This window comes from Rhamphochromis sp. 'chilingali', assembly GCF_963969265.1.
Source record: "Rhamphochromis sp. 'chilingali' genome assembly, chromosome: 2".
Lineage (NCBI taxonomy): Eukaryota > Metazoa > Chordata > Actinopteri > Cichliformes > Cichlidae > Rhamphochromis > Rhamphochromis sp. 'chilingali'.
This window is the reverse complement of record NC_137930.1, coordinates 40,589,326-40,610,304: the sequence shown is the minus strand read 5'-3', so window position 1 is coordinate 40,610,304 and position 20,979 is coordinate 40,589,326. Positions and strand designations below refer to the sequence as shown.

General features: G+C 42.6%; 2 protein-coding genes across 2 annotated transcripts in view; one reads left to right on the top strand and one right to left on the bottom strand.

Moving 5' to 3' along the window:
- The window catches only part of pbdc1 (polysaccharide biosynthesis domain containing 1), an 11,261-nt gene extending 7,087 nt beyond the window's left edge, over window positions 1–4,174 (bottom strand). The window contains exon 1 of the mRNA XM_080867224.1: window positions 4,083–4,174. Within this exon, the coding sequence (XP_080723350.1) occupies window positions 4,083–4,112 (30 nt within the window). The 5' untranslated portion in view covers window positions 4,113–4,174. The remainder of the gene's footprint in view (window positions 1–4,082) is intronic.
- Window positions 4,175–5,883: 1,709 nt separating this feature from the next.
- dmtn (dematin actin binding protein) lies at window positions 5,884–19,884 on the top strand. The gene is made up of 17 exons (XM_080869210.1): window positions 5,884–6,265; window positions 9,644–10,271; window positions 11,026–11,074; window positions 11,420–11,500; window positions 11,932–12,075; window positions 12,784–12,840; window positions 14,525–14,633; window positions 15,098–15,142; window positions 15,223–15,357; window positions 15,447–15,547; window positions 15,629–15,734; window positions 15,828–15,883; window positions 16,363–16,408; window positions 16,665–16,672; window positions 17,750–17,815; window positions 18,260–18,340; window positions 18,608–19,884. Exons 3-17 carry the CDS (start codon window positions 11,066–11,068, stop codon window positions 18,719–18,721), a joined length of 1,158 nt encoding a protein of 385 aa, XP_080725336.1. The 5' UTR covers window positions 5,884–6,265; window positions 9,644–10,271; window positions 11,026–11,065; the 3' UTR covers window positions 18,722–19,884.
- Window positions 19,885–20,979: the final 1,095 nt, after the last annotated feature.

Here is a 20,979-nt window from a genome sequence, read left to right as displayed (position 1 = left end):
GCAAGCTTAAACATGTGAGAGGTTGATCGCGCAGAGAATCGCTGAGCTTATGTGAGTGCGTGTGTAAAAGCATTTCAGTTCTGCTGAGCCAAATAAGACAGGTCGGGGTGAAGAAGTGACAGCCAAAGAAAAGCTTACCACAAAACGGAGAAGTTATGACAAATCAGACTATGAGGCAAAAAGAAAGTGCAGCTTTATGGTTTCATGGACAAAAGAATTTCTGTGGCTGCAATATGACGAGCTAAATAACCAGGGCTGCACATAAGTGGTCCGCAGGTGCGCATTCGCTGTCAAAATAAAAAACACGCACAAGGGTTAGGGTTAAATTTAAAAACTGTACTTTTGAGTTAAAATATAAATTTATAATTTTAATAAATGAAAAATTAAAAATGCATGAAAATTTTTTTGTATCGAAAAAATATCGAACCGTGACACCAAAGTATCGAACCGAACCGTGAATTTTGTGTATCGTTGCACCCCTAATGTATATGTATGTGTATATATATATATATATATATATATATATATACATACATACATACATACATACATACATGTATATATATATATATATATATATATATATATATATATATATATATATATATATATATATATATATATATATACATACATACATGTATACATGTATATATATATATATATATATATATATATATATATATATACACACATACATACATGTATACATGTATATATATATATATATAGTGCATCTTGCCGGGGTAAGTCGATCACCGGGGACCCCTTTTTCCAGCACACACGCCCGATACCACGTGACAACAAATACGTCATTTCCTGTTGACTAAAAAAAAAAAAAAAAGCACCCTCTCACGGTCCTAGGGGCCGAAAATGGTTTCGTCCGATCAGCGGGCGAAGCCGCTGCTGCACGCCGGAAATGAGGCTTCATTTCCCGCAGGTCTCTCTAAGCAGCCCGCTGTTTTCCAGCAGGGGTAAATGTGGAGCAAGGGCGCCACCCGGTGGACAAATAAAAAAATTACAACTCTAAGGCCTCTTCTACAAAACAAAAACGAAACCTAAGCCGTCACCCAGATGTTAACGGTAATAATTCTGCAGTGAAAAATAGCGTTTATAATGGAAGTCAATGGGCCGAAAACGGTCCCCAGGGTTTGAGGTGTGGGGATTTTTGCTGCTCAGCCATTTTAGGCTGATTTAAGAAATTCACACTGAAATATTAAAATTGACAGAAAAAAACTATCCTTTGGCAAATTTGGTTATATTCCACTGAACACAGTGGAAATGGCATGCATTTAAAACATGAAAGTGGCACAAAAAGGGCCCAGGATAGCCGGAGGGTTAAACTGGTTCCATTTAAAGTCTCAGAGCTCTAATGTGCAGCTATCACCTTAGAAACAAGCAGTCCAACTGAGCATGCTCAGACACAAAATCATTCACTGCAGTTCAAATCGTATGTTACCTCTCTGTGCCACAAATGAATGCAGAGGGCCCATATTAACAGAGAAAGTTGATAACCACAGTAGTTTTATAAGACGAGCCAACTCAAACAAAGCCTGACATTGATAAACTTCCTGTGTGACCACGACCCTCTGATCAACTTCCTGCTAATAAAAATAAAATAAGTGCATTAAGTTTAGATTTTTTTTTTTTTTGAAACATTCAGCTGTTTGTTCATAAACACAAACAGAAATCAGGTGATCAGTCTCTTACTTCCGGAATAAACAAACCCACACTTACCACGTGACGGCGTTACGCACAGAGCAGTGTTGCACCTGGCGAGCAGCCCTAACACTCTCTACAGTTTTTATCACACAAAACATTTTATCAGTGAGCGAGCTTAACACAGAGGTCAAAGGTCAGAGCTAGGGTTGCCAACCGTCCCTTAAAAAACGGAATCGTCCCGTATTTAGAAACAAAAGTACACGTCCCGTATTGAGCTAATAAGGGACGCACTTTGTCCCGTAATACAGTGAGAATCAAAAGTAGTCTATAAATGTTTATGGAATTAACGCTTTGTTTGAAAACATAATTCCCAGCCCCTCTCCTGCTTTGTGACCAATGAGCTGACAGCACACTTATGACAATTCGAGTATGACAATTCAGATTACCGCTCATCTCATTGGTCGAGGAAAGGTCGCTTGCGGAGAAAATACCGGAAGACAACAGATGACCACAACAAGAAGCATGGCCAACAGGGGAACAAACGCCGACACTGCGGTGCAAGTCTCGGACGACAGTACACCTAAAGCTGGGCAGACACTGTGCGATTTTTTTTCAGTCACGTTATTCAGCTCCTGCTCAAACTGCACGATTGACTCGCAGGGGTTAGAAGTTGGTAGGTCACGATGCAGGTCTTACACTATACGGCCCGATGCTCTGATGCGACCTGAGTGCTCACACTGTGCCTCCATAAAATGAAGGTTATAACAGAAAATCTGTCGCTCTCTCTCTCTGTCTTTCACTCACACAGACACACACACCACCACCATCAACTTTGCTAAATTGCTTATGAAAAACATTGATCAGGCAGCTGTGATTAAGCAGCAGTGTAGATCCAACTATTTTCACGGTTGTTGTGGTCGTGATAATTTTGTGATGCCACATCGAAAAGGCTCGGATGAGCTTTCCAAAGTTCTACAAGTTGTGCCTCCATCGCTTGTGTCCAGATCACACGCTGCACAGCCGTGCTGCTCCATCTTTTTCACCGACGTTTACGTGTTTGCGCATGTGCAGTGTGAGCGGCTGTGGTGACACCCTCACGAGCGATTGATGATCGGGAGCTGGTCCTGAGGTGTTAATCGCTTCTCGTTACCCCACGTATACTACACGATGCACGATGAAGGCCAAAATCGGGCCGATCACCAAATCGGTCGCACGACTCAAAAATCTTCTCAAAATGGGCCAAAAATCGCACAGTGTGAGCCCAGCATCAGAGCAGCAATGTTTGTTGCTCAGAGAAAGAAAAGAAAAAAAAAGGCTGCAAAAGTACAGGGAGGAATGGGAAAAGGAAAACACCTGGCTGGAAAAGTGCACGATAACACCTATAAAACGCACTGCACTGTGTGCTGGCGCACTTTTTCCATAGGCATGCTTCTAGTGGTGGGCACATGAAGAACATGAGGGGCGTGAAAGCTCGGGGAACCCTTAACCAATTTCTTGTCCACCAGGCCACGGCAGAAGCAGATATGGTATGTAAACATTGGTTTGTTGTTTTTAAACCCTCTGGATAAGGTTAATATGGGCATGTGCAGTGAATATCAGCGCTATGTGGCCAGAAGTGTGATAATATAATTTATTTTGTGTAATAGACAACTGCAAGGATAGATGATTACAACAAATAGATGACTAATACATAAAAGTAATACATAGATGAATAATGATGATGAGTTAAGATGCGTAATCATGGGAACAAGCGGGTTTACAAACAGGAGCAGCTGATTAGCATTAGAAAAGCTGAAATAATACCTCAACTGAAGCCAATTGTACTAAATGCACTAAATGTGCACTGTTACAAGAATATTTTTTGTTCTATTGCTTTCTATTAATTTATATAATTTTAAGTTAAGCAGGACAGAGTTCTTTTAAAGAAAGATTTACTTATATTCTCAAAAGTTAAGCATGACAGGCTTCTGTTTAAGAAAGAGACCTGTTTTATCGTGTTAATGTTGTCATTTTGAGCTAAAAATAAATGGCTAAATGATCGTTTGTTTCCTATATGGTCATATCACAAAGAATATGCATCTGCTTAAATCAAATTCAAGTCAAATGGTTAAAAAATAATTTCACACACAAAAAAAAGAGCTACCACACTGGGAAGGGTGAAGACAACTGGGTTGCCCGGCCCTGGCCACGAGGTGTCCCTTATTTATTTTTCAGGGAGTTGGCAACCCTAGTCAGAGCTCATCGCTCCCTGCACGTGTGATTCTCTCAGCTAGCTACCTTTATCTGTTAGCTAACCATCTCGAGCTGCGTCGATAAACCGCGCATATCTCTGCTTCATTTCAGCGTCTCCGTTATATCAGTTCACAAACAGCACCAATACACGAACACACACGCACGGGTTTTCACAGTTAAAGTCTTACCAGAGCGGCAAGTCCGTTGTCTGACGCCATGTCTCCCAACCGAAGATCGTCTACGAAGCCAAGATGGACCACTGTCAGAGACTTCACGCATGCGCAGTGTCTTGCGTGGGTCCCAGCGACGCATCAACAGTGACTCTTCACCTTTTTTTACGATCTCTGATCTCAACTTTAACACCTTGTCACGTCACAACATTTAAAGGGCCATATTATCTTTATTTACTTTTAAATAAATTAAATTTAAAGAAGTCCAAAGAGGGTAAAATGAAAAAAATGAGTGACAAAAGGAAAAAAATAATATTTACTGCCCTCAAAACCAAAAACCGTGAATTGTTATTTTTTACTTAATTATTAAATTTAATCAATAACAATTAAACAAATAAAACTGAATGAAAAGTATATAACATTATATGATAATTACTTTATTAAATTCATTGTGTAAATGTTATATTAAACATTTCTGTCTTTGTTTAAAATAACCATCAATGAGATTAGAAATTATATGATTGCTTATATATGTTTTTGTTAAAATAAATAAATAATTATAATTATAATCTGTCTTTGTTTCTTTATATCTTAATTAATTCCATTTATAACTATGTTTGTTACTGCTTGCTTTCATTTTTATATGGATCTAATTTTTATTTTTGATATTTTATGAATTTACTTCATATGTAATCTTGTGTTATCTTGTGCTCCTAAATGTAATGAACACGTGAAAATATTTAATTAAATATTTTATTTATCTAATTTATTTCATTTAAAAAAAATTAAAAATAACAGTGATCAATCTGAAGCAATTACTCACCAATACAGTCTGCAGTCTGTGCTGCCCCCCTGTGGTAACTGAATGAATTTCATTTCTAGGTCCAAAACAGCTTGTTTTTTTGTTTTGTTTTTATTCAGAGTAACGTTTAAACGGATTTATGTTAAATCACAATATTATCATGGTAAACAGACATAAACAGGACCAATGAACTGAAAATATGATTACAGTAGTAAAATACAAAGACATTGACAAAGAGATTTAATCGTGGTTTAAAACGTTCAATGTTTCAGTCTCAGATCACATGATCTCATAATTTTGAATTATTATTATTATGTTATTTTCATTTTATGCTATAAAATTAAGAATTTGGATATCCTTACAGTTTATGAAAATTGTTTAAATTAAAAAAGTAATATCATTGAACCAAATGGGTTTTTTTCCCCTAAAACCGCAATTTAATCTCAAAATGTGTAAATGTTGTAATTATTTTAAAATGTAATTAAGTTTTTTGTGATGATTAAAAATATTATTATGCTGTTATTTGACTCCTCAACTCTGAAGATGTGAGGTATAAGTGGTTATAAGAATTTTATAAAATAGGGCTGTCACTATATCACATGATAAAGTATTATGATATGTGTCTATGTATGTGTAAATATTACAAATTATAGAAAATAATAATAATTTGTCTAATTGTTTTTCAAATGAATCTATAATTACGTAATGTATGAACACTGATATTTAACATGTTATTGTTATTGTCAGTGCTGGTAGTATCTCACACCATCAGGCCAACATTTGGACATTTGATCTGAAAAATGTACCTGATGTAAATAAATAAATAAAATCCATATCCTCTGTAAATAAAAAATAATAAAATAAATAAAAACTTGGGAGTGGCTTTGCTTTTTTGGCAGACTTGGGCTTCCACAGTGGGTGGTACATTGTGCTGTCATTTTTGTAATCAGACGTAATATTTTCCCGTGTTAATCAGATAAAGAGTTCCCTCTGTTCACTGTAAATGTTTCTTGTTTAGTGTCTTTTTTGGTAAATCAGGTGAGGTTGGTGTTTTTTTCTGGCTCTTTCTGATTGGTTGCAGCATGAAGCTTCGGTTTCTCGGTGCTGAGCTCCTGTTTTTACGTATTTATGATTTTATTTAATGCGAACGTCACAAACGTTTCCTCCCCCCGCGGAGCTCCACAGTGGACCGACCCGGGCAACAGGAAAACATCCTCCTCCTTCTCCTCCTCCTCCGTCTGGGGTCACAGCAGCCCCCAGCCCGGGCTTTAAAACCAGCCAGCCGCCACATCCTCATTTTTCTCCTCCCTCCACCCTTCCTCCTCCTCCTGTCGGGGCTGTGAGGACGGAGCGCCTCCTCTCCTCTCATCTCCGGTCAGCCTGATTCTCCTGCTCGGAGGTAAGATCTCCCTCTGTGCGCTTTTCTGTTTTTCTCGCGTCGCTGCAGACGCACTCGTCTCCTCCTCACCCTCCTCTTCCTCCGTGTAATGAAGCCTCAGATCGGCCACATGACCGCAGAGCTCCTTCATCCCTCCGCTGCACCTCAGCTCGGAATAAAAAACAGCGTCTCAGGTTCAGTGTGCGTGTGTGTGCGTGTGTGTTCGGGCCTCAACCGGCTCTGCTCCTCTTGGAGGAGGAAGGAGATCTGTCGGTATGATGTTTTGATGGGGGGGGGGGGGTCCTGTGAGATGTAGAAAATAAAGACAAATGATTATGATGAGGAGGTTTAAAGCCTCCTCCAGGAGGGGAGCAGCAGTTGCTTCAGTCTCTAAAACATGAGGGAATGATGAAAATGCTACTGCTGCTCCTGGAGGAGGCAGGAGGAGCTCAGCGTTTACCTCCAAACAGATTAAGAGGAGCTGCAGGTGTGTTTGGTATTTATGGCTCAGCTGTTGGTCAGAAAGTTACACCTGGCCCATTAGAGGCGGAGCTGAGTCAGTCAGGGATTCATGAGGCTGTCTGAAGAGATAGTAGAACAGCTGCTCTTTGGGCCAGATGTGGTGATGATGTCAAAGCAGAGCTAACATCTGGGACATTTAAGGCTGCGCTGAAGCAGCCAGAACGCCAATCGTAGCCCAAACACCTGCCGCTGAGGACCAATCGTCATCATCGCTAACATTCCTCATGCTCTCAGAGATCCTGGACACCTTCTGAGAGCAGCTGCGACGCTCTGGCACTGATCAGTTCTATTATCGGTGATTGATCAGAGAAACTCGATCAGTTCAATCCACAAAATGTCAGAATCGGTGAAATGCTCTCTAACAGGAAGCTGGATCAGTCTCTGGAAGTCATTTACTGATCATCACTGAACTGTTGGAGTGAAGAGGCTTCTGGGATGGGAGCTGAAACATTTTCAGGAAACTTACAGAATTCCAGTCGATTTCTCCTAGCTCCTTAGATTTGAGCTGTTGATTCATCAGCTGATTGGTTTATTGGTTCTGGTTGTTTACGATCATGAGTCCAAGAGCTCCCAATAAAATCTGATCTCAGATTTTAGATGGAGAAGCTTTCAGTCAGTGCCTGGAATCTGCCAATCAGGTTGGAGTTCAGGGTCAGACCTGATGTTCTCTGAGGCGGAGTGGGGATGACTCCTCTGACAGAGTCACCGTGGTGGATCCTTCTGAGTGTTTCTGTAGCTTCTCAGTTAGAAACCTTCCAGTGTTTCTCGTTTGACTTGTATTTGGTCTGCAGCTGTTTTCATGATCTGATTCATTATTTGAGTCATTTTTCTGTTTGTTTTCTGTTCAGATGACACATTTGGACTTTTTTTTAATAGAAAACAAACAGAAAACCAGTGAAAGCATAGCTGACATGCTGCAGACCGTCTATGAGTTTCCGGCCTGTGTGCTGCTGGGATGTGAATGTGAAGCAGGCCACTGCCTGGATCCACCCAGCGCCTGTAAAGTGTGTTTAAGTGTGTGTGTGCTTGGGCTAATGGCAGATAAAAGCTCTTAGTGATAAGACTATCAGCCACACAGAGCACTCGGCCTGCTGTCAGTCCTCAGAGACACTCAGCACAGTCAAGTAACCGAGTACTTTTACTCAGCAAGCCGCTGTAACTGCAGCCTCAGCTTCCTGCAGAGAAAAGCAGTGAAGAGTGATTTAAACCATGAGCTACAGAAATAAAACAATAAAATGTCCAAAAATGATCCCTGTTATTGAAAAATAAAAAAGAGCGCTCCAGAGGGCGTCCCTCCTGGAGCCTGTGTGTGGTATCTCCTAATTGTCCTTATTTCATTTGTATTTGATTGTTTTTTTTTTTTGAATTTCACAGTGGTGAAAAATCCTCCCAACAGTTCCTCATTACCAAACCGAGTGATTTCTATCCAAGTCCTGCTGGAAAAACCGACCTAATCCCCGAACCTGCTCAGTGCAAGAATAAAATGTCATAAAACATAATGAAGTGAAACTAAAGCAGGAAACATTAATAAAGAATAATTCATCAAAGTCAGCCTGCTTTTAGATGTTTCATGTTTAAACATTTCACTTCCAGCTGCTCACTGTCCTCCATCCTTCAGACACGGCCTTCATCATTATTGTGCAAACACACTCAAGATACAGTCAAGGCGGCCTCACGTGGTTATTAGAGCAAATGTTATAAAATTACAATAAAACAACTAAAATGTATAAAAGCACCAAAAACAGTGATAACAGGAAACTGCGTCCACCTTAAAAGTTTAGGATAAATCATTCTTCATGTTATTAATGCTGTGTTATCTGGGGCCGGATGGCTGAGGCAGCAGCCTAAGCAGAGAAACCCAGACCATCCCTCTCTCTGGCAACCTCCTCCAGCTTATCTGGAGACACAATCTCTCCAGCATGTCCTGGGTACAGAGGAGGCCCCAGGAGATCTTACGTGCATTGTTCAAAGAAAACAGTGATGAAGAAACTGAAGCTAAAATCAGACGTGTTAAAAACCCTGGAAGGGCAGAGGTGAACCATCATCTCTGAGGTCACCGGAAATGTTTGAAACTGGATTTTTTTAAAAAATCAGGAAATCATTAGCAACAGTGTAGCCAATCAGAACAAGGAGTTTACAGGGAGAAGGTCACATGGGCTGGTCCAGATTTACCCTGCTCCAGAGCGAGGGGGGCAGCAGGGTAAGAAGTGATGCTCCCATTATGCCTCGGGCCTGTTGTACCAGCCCGTGTGGGCAGGTCTGAGGTTGCTTCAGGTGGTCAAGTCGGAGGTCAGCTGACTGAGTTGAAGGAGGCTGGTTTCTCCTTTAGAGATTCCTTCTTCCTAATGGTACAGACGTACTCCAAAAAAGATCAAGCTGGGATTTATCAAGTCCAACCAGAGATGACTTCACCCCATGGTCTGACTCCATCATTACCAAAAAACGAGCAGAAACAGAAACAAATTCTGGCCACAAAAAAAACAAAGCCATGGCCACCATTAAACTTCAGGCCCCCCCCCCTCCCCTGGGTTATGGTAGATGGGCCCTCCTCCCTGATCCTGGTTTCATCCAGTTAAAGGGGAGTTTTTCCTTTTCACCATCGGCAAGTATATCATAGGTGTTCATCTGATTGTTGGTGTTTTTACCTCACGGTAGCTCTTTGAGGCAGCCATTGCTTTGATTTGGCGCTGTATAAATTGAATTAAGGAGCTCGTTAACAGAAGCAGGTGTTTGCAGCAGGTTTCTTCTCGGCCTTTAAGATAAATTAAAGCTGCTGGATGAGTTTATACTGTTTGACCTCCTGCGGGAGGATCTGAGCGTGCTCCTGGGTAACATTTGGAGGAGAACCGTCACTGTGACTCTCACACATGTTCACAGATCAGGTTCAGCTGAGGGCGCTCTCCTCTCACTGATCTGGTGTCAGATTTTATGGTTGGACAGCGATGGAGGGGGGAGAGGGTGAAGCTGCTCTGCTGACTCTGAGGACAAGCGTAACCACAGCAGCCGTTAGCAGCGGCTGGGCGTCGCCCGGCTGGGCAAGCTGATAAACAGCAGAGGGGAGGGGGAGGAAGGGAGGAGGACAACGAGATGAAAGGAGGTGGTGGGGGACGGTCAGAGGAAGGATGGAGGATATCCTCCCCCAACTCTCATGTTGTTTAGGTAGAAGGTGTGCCCCCTCCCCTCTGACAGCCTCGCTGTGACTCTCCAGCAGTCGTCCGTCCTCAGCAGCTCCAAACACCGTCTGAGCCGTGAGTAACACCTTTAACGCTGAACGCTCGTCATCAGGACGCTGTCACACATCCTCACAAAGCTGCAGCACCTTCATATACACTCGAGCTCGTTTATCACTGTCAGACTTTCAGCATCAACACAAAGATTCAGATATTCACTTTACTGTATCTTGAAGTCACCGCGGCAACCCGAACATCACCACAAGTCTGCGTCTTCTTCCTGAAACTCTTCGCAGCCAATCAGAGAGCTTACTGGAGACAGCAAACTGAGAAATGTAAGTCAAAAAAATAAACATCACAAAAGCATGAAACAATAATTTCTGCTACATAACTTTGCACTTTTGCTGTAACAAAACAAATTTCCCACCTGTGTGACTAATAAAGGTCATCTTATCTTATCTAATAACATTAAGAGAAACAGTAAAAATAAAAAAGAATAAAAACAAAGCTAATCTACCAAAATAAAATCAAAGGAAAAACAAACAGAAACTGCATTTTAAATTAGTTTTGAATTTTTTTTCCAAAAACTTCAACAAAAGCCTCTTAAAGGTTAAAAGACTTTTGATTAAAAAAAAACAACGACAAATAAAGAAATAAAGAAATAAAATAAAGAAATTAAGAAATAAAGAAATTAAATAAAGAACTAAAAACTACAAAAAATAAAAAAAAATGCAGACAAAACTCTGAAAAACAAAAAAAATAAAATAAAATAAAATAAAAATCGTCTCAAAACTGCTGATCGGATGTCAATGGTAAAGGAAACAAAGGATATGAAACAAAGTCCCCAGAATGCCTCGATGCTTCTTCCTGCATCCTTCCTCCTGTTCTGTTTCCTTCTCTCTGTTTCCTCCTGTTCTGTTTCTTCCTGGATGTTTCTAGTGGTTTCAGGAAGGAAACGAGTTGACATCATGTCTGAGGCTGTGCTGTGAGAGAAATTGCTCTTCCTCTGATTCTGGATCAGATGAGTCGAGCTCGTTTGTTGGAGCAGCTGATGCGTTCACTAACCCTCTCTCTGTTTTTCCTCTGCAGCTGCTTAAATCAGGTCGGAGCGACTTCCGTGTCCACAGCTATGCAGAAGGTAATGAGTCACTGCTGGAGCTTAATCATCACCACACTTACACCTAAAATATTGCTGCACAATGAGGTTCACACTGAGACTTCAGCTCAGTGAGCAGTCTGTCACTCTGAAAGTTCATTTACACCTTAAAGTGGATGTATTGTCACTGCAGCAGCTTTGCATGATTCACAGCTCAAAATAATCCTTCATGACCATCATCTGTCTGAAACAAGCTGTTGTTGCTGTCGAGTCAGATCTTCTTCTCCTCCTGGTTTGTTTGTGGTTTTCACCTGCTCTTTGAGCTGGTGCCAATAAACTGGACTGTTTTCACTTCCTGATTGTCTCTTCTGATTGGCTGTTTGGCAGGTGGAGGGACGGGTAACTCCGGTCAACCTGCCGTCCTCGAGGGGCCCGAGCACCCCGGGGTCTCCGGCGACGGGCATTGTGGTAATGTCACACCTGCTCAGACGTTCAGATGTTCAGATGTTTATTTACTCGTTTCATCCATGGAAACATTATTTTAACACATTTCTTTATTTTACTGACATTTTCTACTTTTAGTAAACGTACTTTTTGTAAAAACCTCTGCAAAATGCAGACTTTCACCACAAGGTGGCAGCGTTTACTGTCAAAGTTCTGCATGTACGATTTTTTTGTTTGTTGAAATTTGAGCTCTGATCAGATGATTTTAGTTCTTTTAGTTCTTCTTTTATTTTTATGTTGAATGTTGAATTTTTATGTTGAGCTGTTAACCAGTTGTAATCCTACCCAGTGAAATTAAACACTTTTATACATGGAGTACTTGTATTTGTATCTTTAAGTAATCTTTGTGATGATACTTGGAGTGCTCGTGGTAAATAAAGAACTTCCTCTGTCAGGCCCGTGTCAATGACCAGGTGGTGGGCTACAGAGACCTGGCGGCACTGCCCAGAGATAAAGCCATCCTGCAGGTGGAGAGACCGGACCTGATGACCTACCAACCCCACCTGAGCTTCTCCCCGCTCGACCCGCCACGCAGAGAGGTGCGGGTTTGGATTCTTTAGTAGTTAAGGAACATTACTGCTTCACTTTTCAACCCTGAAATTGAAATATTTGACTTAAACACTGCTGCTAGTCCATTTGTCAAGTGAGCTGACCTCTGACCCCGACTGACAGCACTGATACAGCAGCGTTCAGGGACAGCCGACAAAATCAGAACAGACAGTTTCCATTTCAGCTTCTCCTGCCAATTTAACACTTTTCTCATAAATATTATTAAAAAAACTGGAGTCACATCACTTCCTGTTTCCCCTCGATGGCGCTCATTAAAATCCTGACATCATATTTAAAGTCAGAGGAAAGGAATAATCTGGAATAATCCTTAAAGGAAGATCAGATGAAACTTTTACTTTTTAATGATCATATTTCATAGATATGCTTTAAGTTTTTTGATTTTAACTTTAATTTTCTTCATAATATACAGGGTTTTTTCTATATTATTGAGTGCACATTTATTAAAAGAATATCAGCTGAAAAAATCTGTGTGTGTGTGTGTGTGTGTGTGTGTGTGTGTGTGTGTGTGTGTGTGAGAGAGAGAGAGAGAGAGAGAGAGAGAGCACACAGAGGTGTGTGTTAACAGGTCATTACTGACACTAATGTAATCCTGAGGCGTGTTTGATGCCTGCAGCTGTTGGACTTTATTAAATTCCTGCAGCATCTATGATGACTGTTCATATCTGTGTTCTCTGCAGAGATCTCTGTCTCCTCCATCCACGTCTCCAGCCTTGTCTCCAACCATGTCTCCTGAGGTAAGCCCTCATCAGTCCATGCTGGTGGTAATAACCCAGCTCCATTATTCATTTCCATCCCGGTTTCTTCTACACCTTCAGGCCACGGGGATATAAACTGTTTTTAATGAAGTGGCAGTGCTTACATTTTCCACTTGTTCATTCAGGCCAGGCTTTTCTTTAATGCTCTGGTCCGGTGACCTGGAGTCTGGAACAAAGCCCCGCCCACGAGTTAACCTGACCCTGTGACACTGAGTAGACCTGCATCTGTGGTCGATAAGACTCAAACACAAGCTTTGATTGGTGGTTCATTTCTTGGTGCCACAGCATTCATTGACCTTTCTGAAACCTCAAGTGGTTCGCGACCTCGGCTTTTTAGGAAAACAGTGGTTTGTACTTGTTCTCATCCAGCTTTTAATCGCAGCTTTGTCTTCACCGCAGTGTTGAAACCATGACACTCGCTAGCCGGGGAACAGAAGGACCTCTGTTCAGACGGCTGGAAACTCCCCTCAGTCAGAGCGCGAAGGGCAAAACAAAATAGGAGCTCCGTTTCTGTCCAGATTTAAAGGACGGGACATCTGTGCAGAAATCACTCAGTTTGGGTCCTTTTTTAACTTTAATTAAGATTTACAGCACAAACATGTTCCACAGGTCCAGTTGGTCAAAAGTGAAATCGTGTTGTTTAAAGGAAAAACAGGATTACATGTTCGGATAAGATCAAGTAATCCAGTCCAGCTTTTTTATCTGGATTAAACCTTCAGTTTGTGTTGTTCAAAACACTGGAACAGGATCAGGATGACTTCCAAAATATCAGGATTACCCTGATCCCAGGCCGGATTCAAAATTAAGAAAAAAAAAATGTAATAAAGAAAAGTTATTCCAAGAAGAAAACGAGAACTGATAAACTTAAGACAATAAAAAACTTGCACCTGGACTACAGTTTTCAAACTTTGTCCTATACTTGCATTAAAATACTTGTTTTGTACGTTTATTTATGATGCATTGCATGTCATACATGCAATATGTTTATATTTAGGACTTTAATTTTTATTCATACAGAAAACAATTATATAAAAAAGTGTGAGCTGGGAAGTAAAGTCAAGACATTGGTTTAAAAAAAGGTTTTGAGTTAAGAATGATAAATACAATCATAGTAGATGACAATTAAATTATTAAAACTTAAAGCAAATCCAGCTCATTAAATCACATTGGAAAATTTTTAAATATAGTCTTTCTTTTTACCTTCTTTGAAATTATTTAAATGTTATGACTTAAGGACATCGTCCACAGTGTTTCTGTAAATGATGGTGATTTGTTGTCAGGTCAGTGAAAAAGCAAAAACAATGAAAATTAACAAATTTAATATAATTATTTAAAGTTCCTTTATTTTGAGTTAATTTCAGTGCCCCCTGCACCCCAATTAAATTACTGGTAATCCTTAAAAGTTTATACGGGATCAGAATGAACCTGTCCAGTTTTTGTGTGAACAAGAACATGAGCTGGACGAGCTGGATTACATCATCCACCAAAGGAAAACACACTACAGCCACCTGTCAGCCAAAGAGGCCACGCAGCAGCTTTGTTTTATGGGCCTCTTTGATTTAGACAAAGTTCTCACGGTCAATCGCGTGACCCATGCTGACGTTCTGACTCACTGATTGGTCTGAGCTCACCTGTCAGGTTAAAAGACTCTGTTTGCTTCCAGGTGAAGGGGCGCAGGGCAGAAAGTGAGAGCGGTTCTCCTGGAGGATCCACGCTGCAGCTGCAGGCTGGACGCAAGATCAGTACGAGCCTGCAGCATTTCCACCGACCAGGTAACACACACACACACACCTGAGGGCTGTCAGGACTCATTAATCCTAAAACCTTTCTCAACCCTGAAGGCAAAGCGGCCGTGTGTCTGAGTTTGTGCGCTCAAATCAAATCACTTTTACTGTCACATCACATGTGCAGGTACTAATTCTTGTGTGCGAGCTTCACAAACAACAGAGGTGTGCAAAAATACAATAACATAAGAACAAGCAAAATATAAGGATGGTTTACCCAGAGTTATATGAATAAATATATGTACAATATAAGAGTGTATGCGCATTACTAAATGTGTGTATCTACGTGTGTGTGTGTGTGTGTGTGTGTGTGTGTGTGTGTGTGTGTGTGTGTGTGTGTGTGTGTGTGTGTGTGTGTATTTTAAAAATTAAATAGAATAAACAATAAAATAAAATCTACAGAGGTTGACATTGGAGAAACCGTACAAAAAAGTTTTTATGCATTTTTTCAGATAACGGGACCAACATTTACAGGAAGCCTCCTATCTACAAACAGGGTGAGCTCTTCCTCCTCTTCCTCACTGTGTGTGTGTCTGTCACTGCTTCATCACTCAGCAACTTCATGCTGTCTCCACAGATGCTCACAAACACGGCGAGGGCAGCGGCGTCATCCAGTCAGCAAAGTTTCCTGCAGCCCAGCCGCCAGATCCCAACCAGCCTTCCAAGATTGAGACTGAGTACTGGCCCTGCCCACCCTCACTGGCCACCATGGGTAGCACACACCGACACACACACATGTGTGCACACACACACACACCTGTGCTGTGAGGTCATTGGTAACTCTGAGGCTGAACCCCGCAGAGATTGAGTGGCGGAAGAAGAAGAAGGAGCTGCAGGAGGAAGACGAGTTTGAGGACCTCACAGAAGAAGCGAAGACGCTACAGGAACAGGAGCTGGAGAAGGTTTGTGACCGTCGCCCCCTCTTTCCAGATTCACATTTTGACTAAAAGCGTCATCTGACCCGCGGTTTTGTGGCCACTCAGATCAAGTCCAACCTGGGCCGTCTGATCCTGAAGGAGGAGAAGGAGAAAGCCGTCCACTTCAGGAGGAAGACGCAGTCATTGCCCGACAGAACGCACATGCACGGCAGTAAGAGTGCTCGCACACAGCCACCGCCTTCACATTCCCCACTTTCACCACGGAGCGCTCCTCTGACGTCTCTCTGTCCACTTCTCCCTGCAGGTTTGTCAGCAGGTGCCTCCAAGTCTCCATCACGCTCAGGATCAGGCCTGACACGAGTAAGTGCTCACACCTGACATGGTGCAGAGTGAGACCCCGAAACTGGAGTTAAACCGGACTTAGGCTCACTTTAAGTGACTTTTTTTTTTATCTCACTGTAGTAAATGAATAGTTAAAACTGGAATCTGGTTTGAAGTGTTTACAACACCAACAAACATGGGCGGAGCTTCTGGACAAATGAAGCATTTTTTCTTCCTGAGCAGCCAGCAGGGGGCGACAGCTGTGGCTGCAGAAACACTTCTTTCCTGTAGACGTGTATGAAACAGCTGTTTGTGTTTGTTGGGTCAAACTTGTATAAAATTAAATCTCAGTCCCACGATGTTTCAAAATGGAGGATTAGCTTTGGTGTGAAGTTTTGGTGTGAAGAATTGGCTGATAAGTCGTTGCACCGATGGAGGTGATGCCACAGTGGCTCCGCCCATCTTTAACCGCCCATGGCGTAAAGTTAACGCTCAAAAGAACTGGTTGTGTGTTGCAGATGCAGTCGGCAGAGTTTTCCACAGATGGCGATAAAGGACGGCCAGGTATGAGTCCTCGCTCACCTTTTTCATGACATCAGAAAAAAGAGCGGCGCTGCTGGTTTAATGAGTTCCTTCTGAGCGTGCAGCTCTCACAGACGATTGGTCACATGAGCCTAACGCACATCACATGAAACAAAAACAACCAGAGTTTGTAGAAACGAGTCACCTGTGAGTGTGCTGATGAACTGTGCCTGACACACCTGAGTGACATCACTCGGTACTAACCTCTGCTCTTCCTGTTGTGTCTTCTATCTTTCAGCTGCTCAGGTAAGCATGTCTGTGTGCATGACCTGTTTAACCGGCACAGCCCTGACACACCTGAGCACATTACTGGCCCCGCCCCCACAGCTGTTATAAAGGAGCACTGACTCGCTGTTGGAGCCTCTGGTGGTCGTCAGAGGAACTGCAGGTTTGGCACCTGGAAGTCAACGGTTGAATTTAGGTTCCTGCAGCTTTGCATACCTCGACATAAAGAATCAGCTCCTCTTTACCACTTTAGCACACGACTGGTCACTGTCAGACACTTCACAGCAGGGCGACTAACCCCACCCTCGTATTTCCTGCAGTCTCACGCCTCTCTAAAGCCTCACTGGTCTGTTATTGTTGGATTATTTCTTATAGAACACTCTCATTAAGTCTTTGTCTCTTTGATAGACAGTTTGTAAGGAGGCCCAGAGAGGTCAAAACACCAGCAAATTGAAAAAAGCAAAAACACAACAGAGGTGATTCAGGTGAACCAGTAATAGCAAACATACATGTACAGTACATGAATCATGTGATTAGAATAGCATCTCTCCCTCAATCAGCTCCAACCAATCCTTGGCTTGTTTACTGTCACCGTTGCAGCTTTTCATCACGGTCTGCTTCATATTGTGAGATTTTGCGATATTTTATTATTTGCTATGTTTTCTGAAGTCGCATTGCATTTGAGCTCTCAGGGCCACAGACGCTGTTCTGTGATGCAGACGCTGCAGCTGCTGCAGCTGCTGAGGATAAATCCAAACAGCACTATGAGGCAGATGTGGCGCAGACCATCAGGAGCAGGAGGGCTTTGATGGCCCACATGTCACGATCCAGCTGATGTTCACAGAGACTGTTGGGCTCGAGCTTTAACGTGTTGGACTGTAGAAAACTTCCGTGTTTTCCATGAAGGAACGCTTCAGTAAAGATACCACTGGCTTCATTTCCTGTCACCGGCTGTCTGGAACGCTCCAGGCCAGAGATGGAGAAATCCAGAATTTAGAAACAGTCTTCCTGACTTGTGCTGACAGAAGCGTCAGATTAACGTGTTGGTTTCATGTGTCGTGTTAAATCAGTCTGAGCATTTTAAATGTGTGTGTGCAGAACGGTGACACTCGCAGGGAGCGCATGGACCGAGGAAACTCTCTGCCGAGCATCCTGGAGCAGAAGGTGAGGCGCTCCCAGTCTCTGGTAGAGTAGCTCTGCATGATTCACAGTTCAAAATAAAACATATTTATCTTTAAGCTGCTCTTTGTGATTGGGAGCCAATCAGAAGAGAGCTGACTTAAAAGGGGAGGAGTTAAAACAAGGCATTTCCGATCAGATAAAGGAGGATTATGTTGAACTGTGAATCATGCAAAGCTGCTCTGTGAAGTACAGGAACAAAATTAGACCCTTTTTAATCACTTCGATTACTGATTTTACTTCTGAATTTTGTCTAAATTTTTATAATCAGTTGACGCAAACAATCAGCTGATCAGATCTGACTGGTACTGTCTCTGATATCATTGTAATACCCCTAACTCAGGTACTACTGGCTCGTTACACTGATGTGTACTTTGCAGTGTAGTATCCGAGTACTCCCTCCAGCTGATGGCATGCTGTGTATTTCAGATCTACCCCTATGAGACACTGGTTGTGACCCACAGAGGGCGCTGTAAGCTGCCTCCAGGCGTGGACCGCACTCGGCTTGAGGTGAGGGACGCTGTGCTGGGTAGTCATTTTCTGTCTTCCTTCTCAGTGTCCCAGTTGAAGCTTCTCTGTGGTAGCACTGGTTTCTCTGGTTTCCCAATTTGACTGTTTGAAGTCAGACTTGTTTGCGCGTCCCAGTTTAACTTTAGAACTGGTTTACATAAACTTTTTTAGAGGTGGGACTGGTTCCAGTCCTCCCAGTCTGAGCGTCGCTGAAGCACGACTGCTTCACTGGAGGTTTTAACTTCTTCTTCTTCTCCTCCCTGTCAGCGGCACCTGTCCCAGGAGGAGTTTGAGCAGGTGTTCGGGATGCCGATGGCCGAGTTTGAGCGCCTCTCGCTGTGGAAACGAAATGAACTGAAGAAGAAAGCCTCGCTTTTCTAACAGGAAGTGACCTAATCCCAACAAATACTTGATGAAGGTTTTAAAGTAGGAGGGGTTCAAATAAAATATCCAATCAGCAGACACACACAGAGCCAATCACCTCACTCCGATACGTCCTCCATCTTACTAACTGTGCTCCTGGAAGCTCGCCGAGGAGCAGACCAGTCCTGGTTAACCTTTTACTGCGACTAACCTTAATCGATACACTGATTACCTGTGCCGCGCATATAATCACCACTGCTTACAGGTCACCACATTATCTTCATCATCTTCATCACATGTAATCTCTGTAGCTCTGTCTCCTCACGTGGATTATTCCCAGCTCCGGGTCTGATCCATGTCAGGGACCTGCTGCGGGTCCCTCAGATTTCACGCCATCTTCAGGTGTTACGCTAACATGAAGCTGCTTCACTTTCATCCTTGTAGTTAGACAATTAGATGGGATTATTAGTGTGATAGTAAAAATGAAAATGACCTCTTACAGCTTTCCCAATCATTTCTAGGTCTAGGAAAGTCATTATGGACACCTCGTAAGGATTTGTGGAAAGAACAGACCTCAATCTCCAGCATATCCTGGGTCTGTTAGTCAAACCTCAGGTTCAGGAGGATCATGATCTTTATTTAGAGAGCTTTCTTTTTAGTGACGGCCCGTTATCACGGAAGCCTGCAGCTCTTCCACAATCCTTCACAGATCTTCAGAGCAGCTCTGGGAGTTGCAGAGGCTTCAGGAAGTCTGAAACCCTCCGGGCTGCTTCAGGCTGGCTGTAATTCCCCTGGAGGCCCAGCTGAGGGCGCTCTAAGCTTGCCCAGCCTGTTCTGTCAGCTGCAGAGAAGCAGGCTGCTCGTGGTGGTGATTGTGGTCCTGCAGCTTCATGGTAGCAGTCCGGGTCTAACAGCTGATTGTAATGATTAACCACATGCAGCTTTTATTTATTGGATGATTGTATTTTTTCTGCATTTGTCTGCTACTGTGAAGCGTTTTATTTTGGAAATCTTGTTGAAAATATTTTTGGCTGTATAGTTTGTTTTTAAATATTACTCCACGTGGAGTTCATACCACACACACCTGCAGTTCCTGCTAGCTCACCTGGTGTCACCTGTGCCGTCTCATCCGTCCCTCGCAGTCCTATTTCTGTCCTCTGATATAACGGAGACCAATAAACTTGCAGAGTAACGTCTGTCTCTCGAGTCTTTTTTTCACACATTTTCACCATAAAAGTCCTCCGTACCTGCATACCAGAGCTCAGACTGGAACCAGTTCCAACCACACGGCTCAGGGACAGGACTGGTTGTCAGTGTCGAGGCATTCACACATTCAGAACTGGGTTCTTACTTAGCTTCCACTTTTATCATCCTATCACAGTTTTGACCTCCACCTCTGGCTCGACCCCACCCTCTCTCTGGATCTTTGGGTTTTTCTGCCTTCATCATCATGATGATGATGATCACCACCACCACCATCATTATCCAATGTCCAGTCTACATCTCTCCCCAGCAGGGATGTCGAACTCATAGCTGCTCCCTGTCAGTGTGAGAAGTTTAACTGAACATGAGAAAGTTTTTCCACACGATGAAAAAAAATGCCGTCGCAGGAAGTGAAAGAAATCTGTCAGCGCGACTGTTTGAGCTTAAACTGAGAAATGTGTAAAATTACAGCAAAGCTCTGTAATTTTAACACAGAAAGTTCCTGTTCATTCACAGTGAAAGTTTTTATATTCTTTATTCATTTATAATTTTTCATTTTCCAAAGACATCCAGCGGGCCGGATCAAAGACTTTCCCGAGCCAGATCTGGCCCTTGCACCTTACGTTTGACACCCTTGCTTTTACTCATTGAAAACAAAGACGGGAGTCAAATCATTTACACGGAGCTCACAGCACTAATGTTGGCAGGAAAACACAGCCTGAAAGGTCAAAGTTCATCTGAACACCTCTGTGTGCTCATCTCCTTTGGTTCTCCAGAAGTCCAAGCAGCAGATCTCCTGCTGTGTCAGGTGTGACCGAGTCACAGGAGATTGGAAATGCCTCTTCCTGTTACTACAGCGTCACACCTCCCAGCTCGCTGTTGACGGTTTCTGCTGTGAGCAGTCCAAACACCCCCACCACCATATTTTATTTTTTTAATTAAATTGAATCATCGTCAGCCTTTCCCGCCTGGCTGCGAGCTACTTCACGTGGAGTGAGCAGCAGGTGATGATGTGGAGAGTCTGCGTTGCTTGGTAACAGATAAAAGCTGCACAAAGGACCACCTCCCACGCC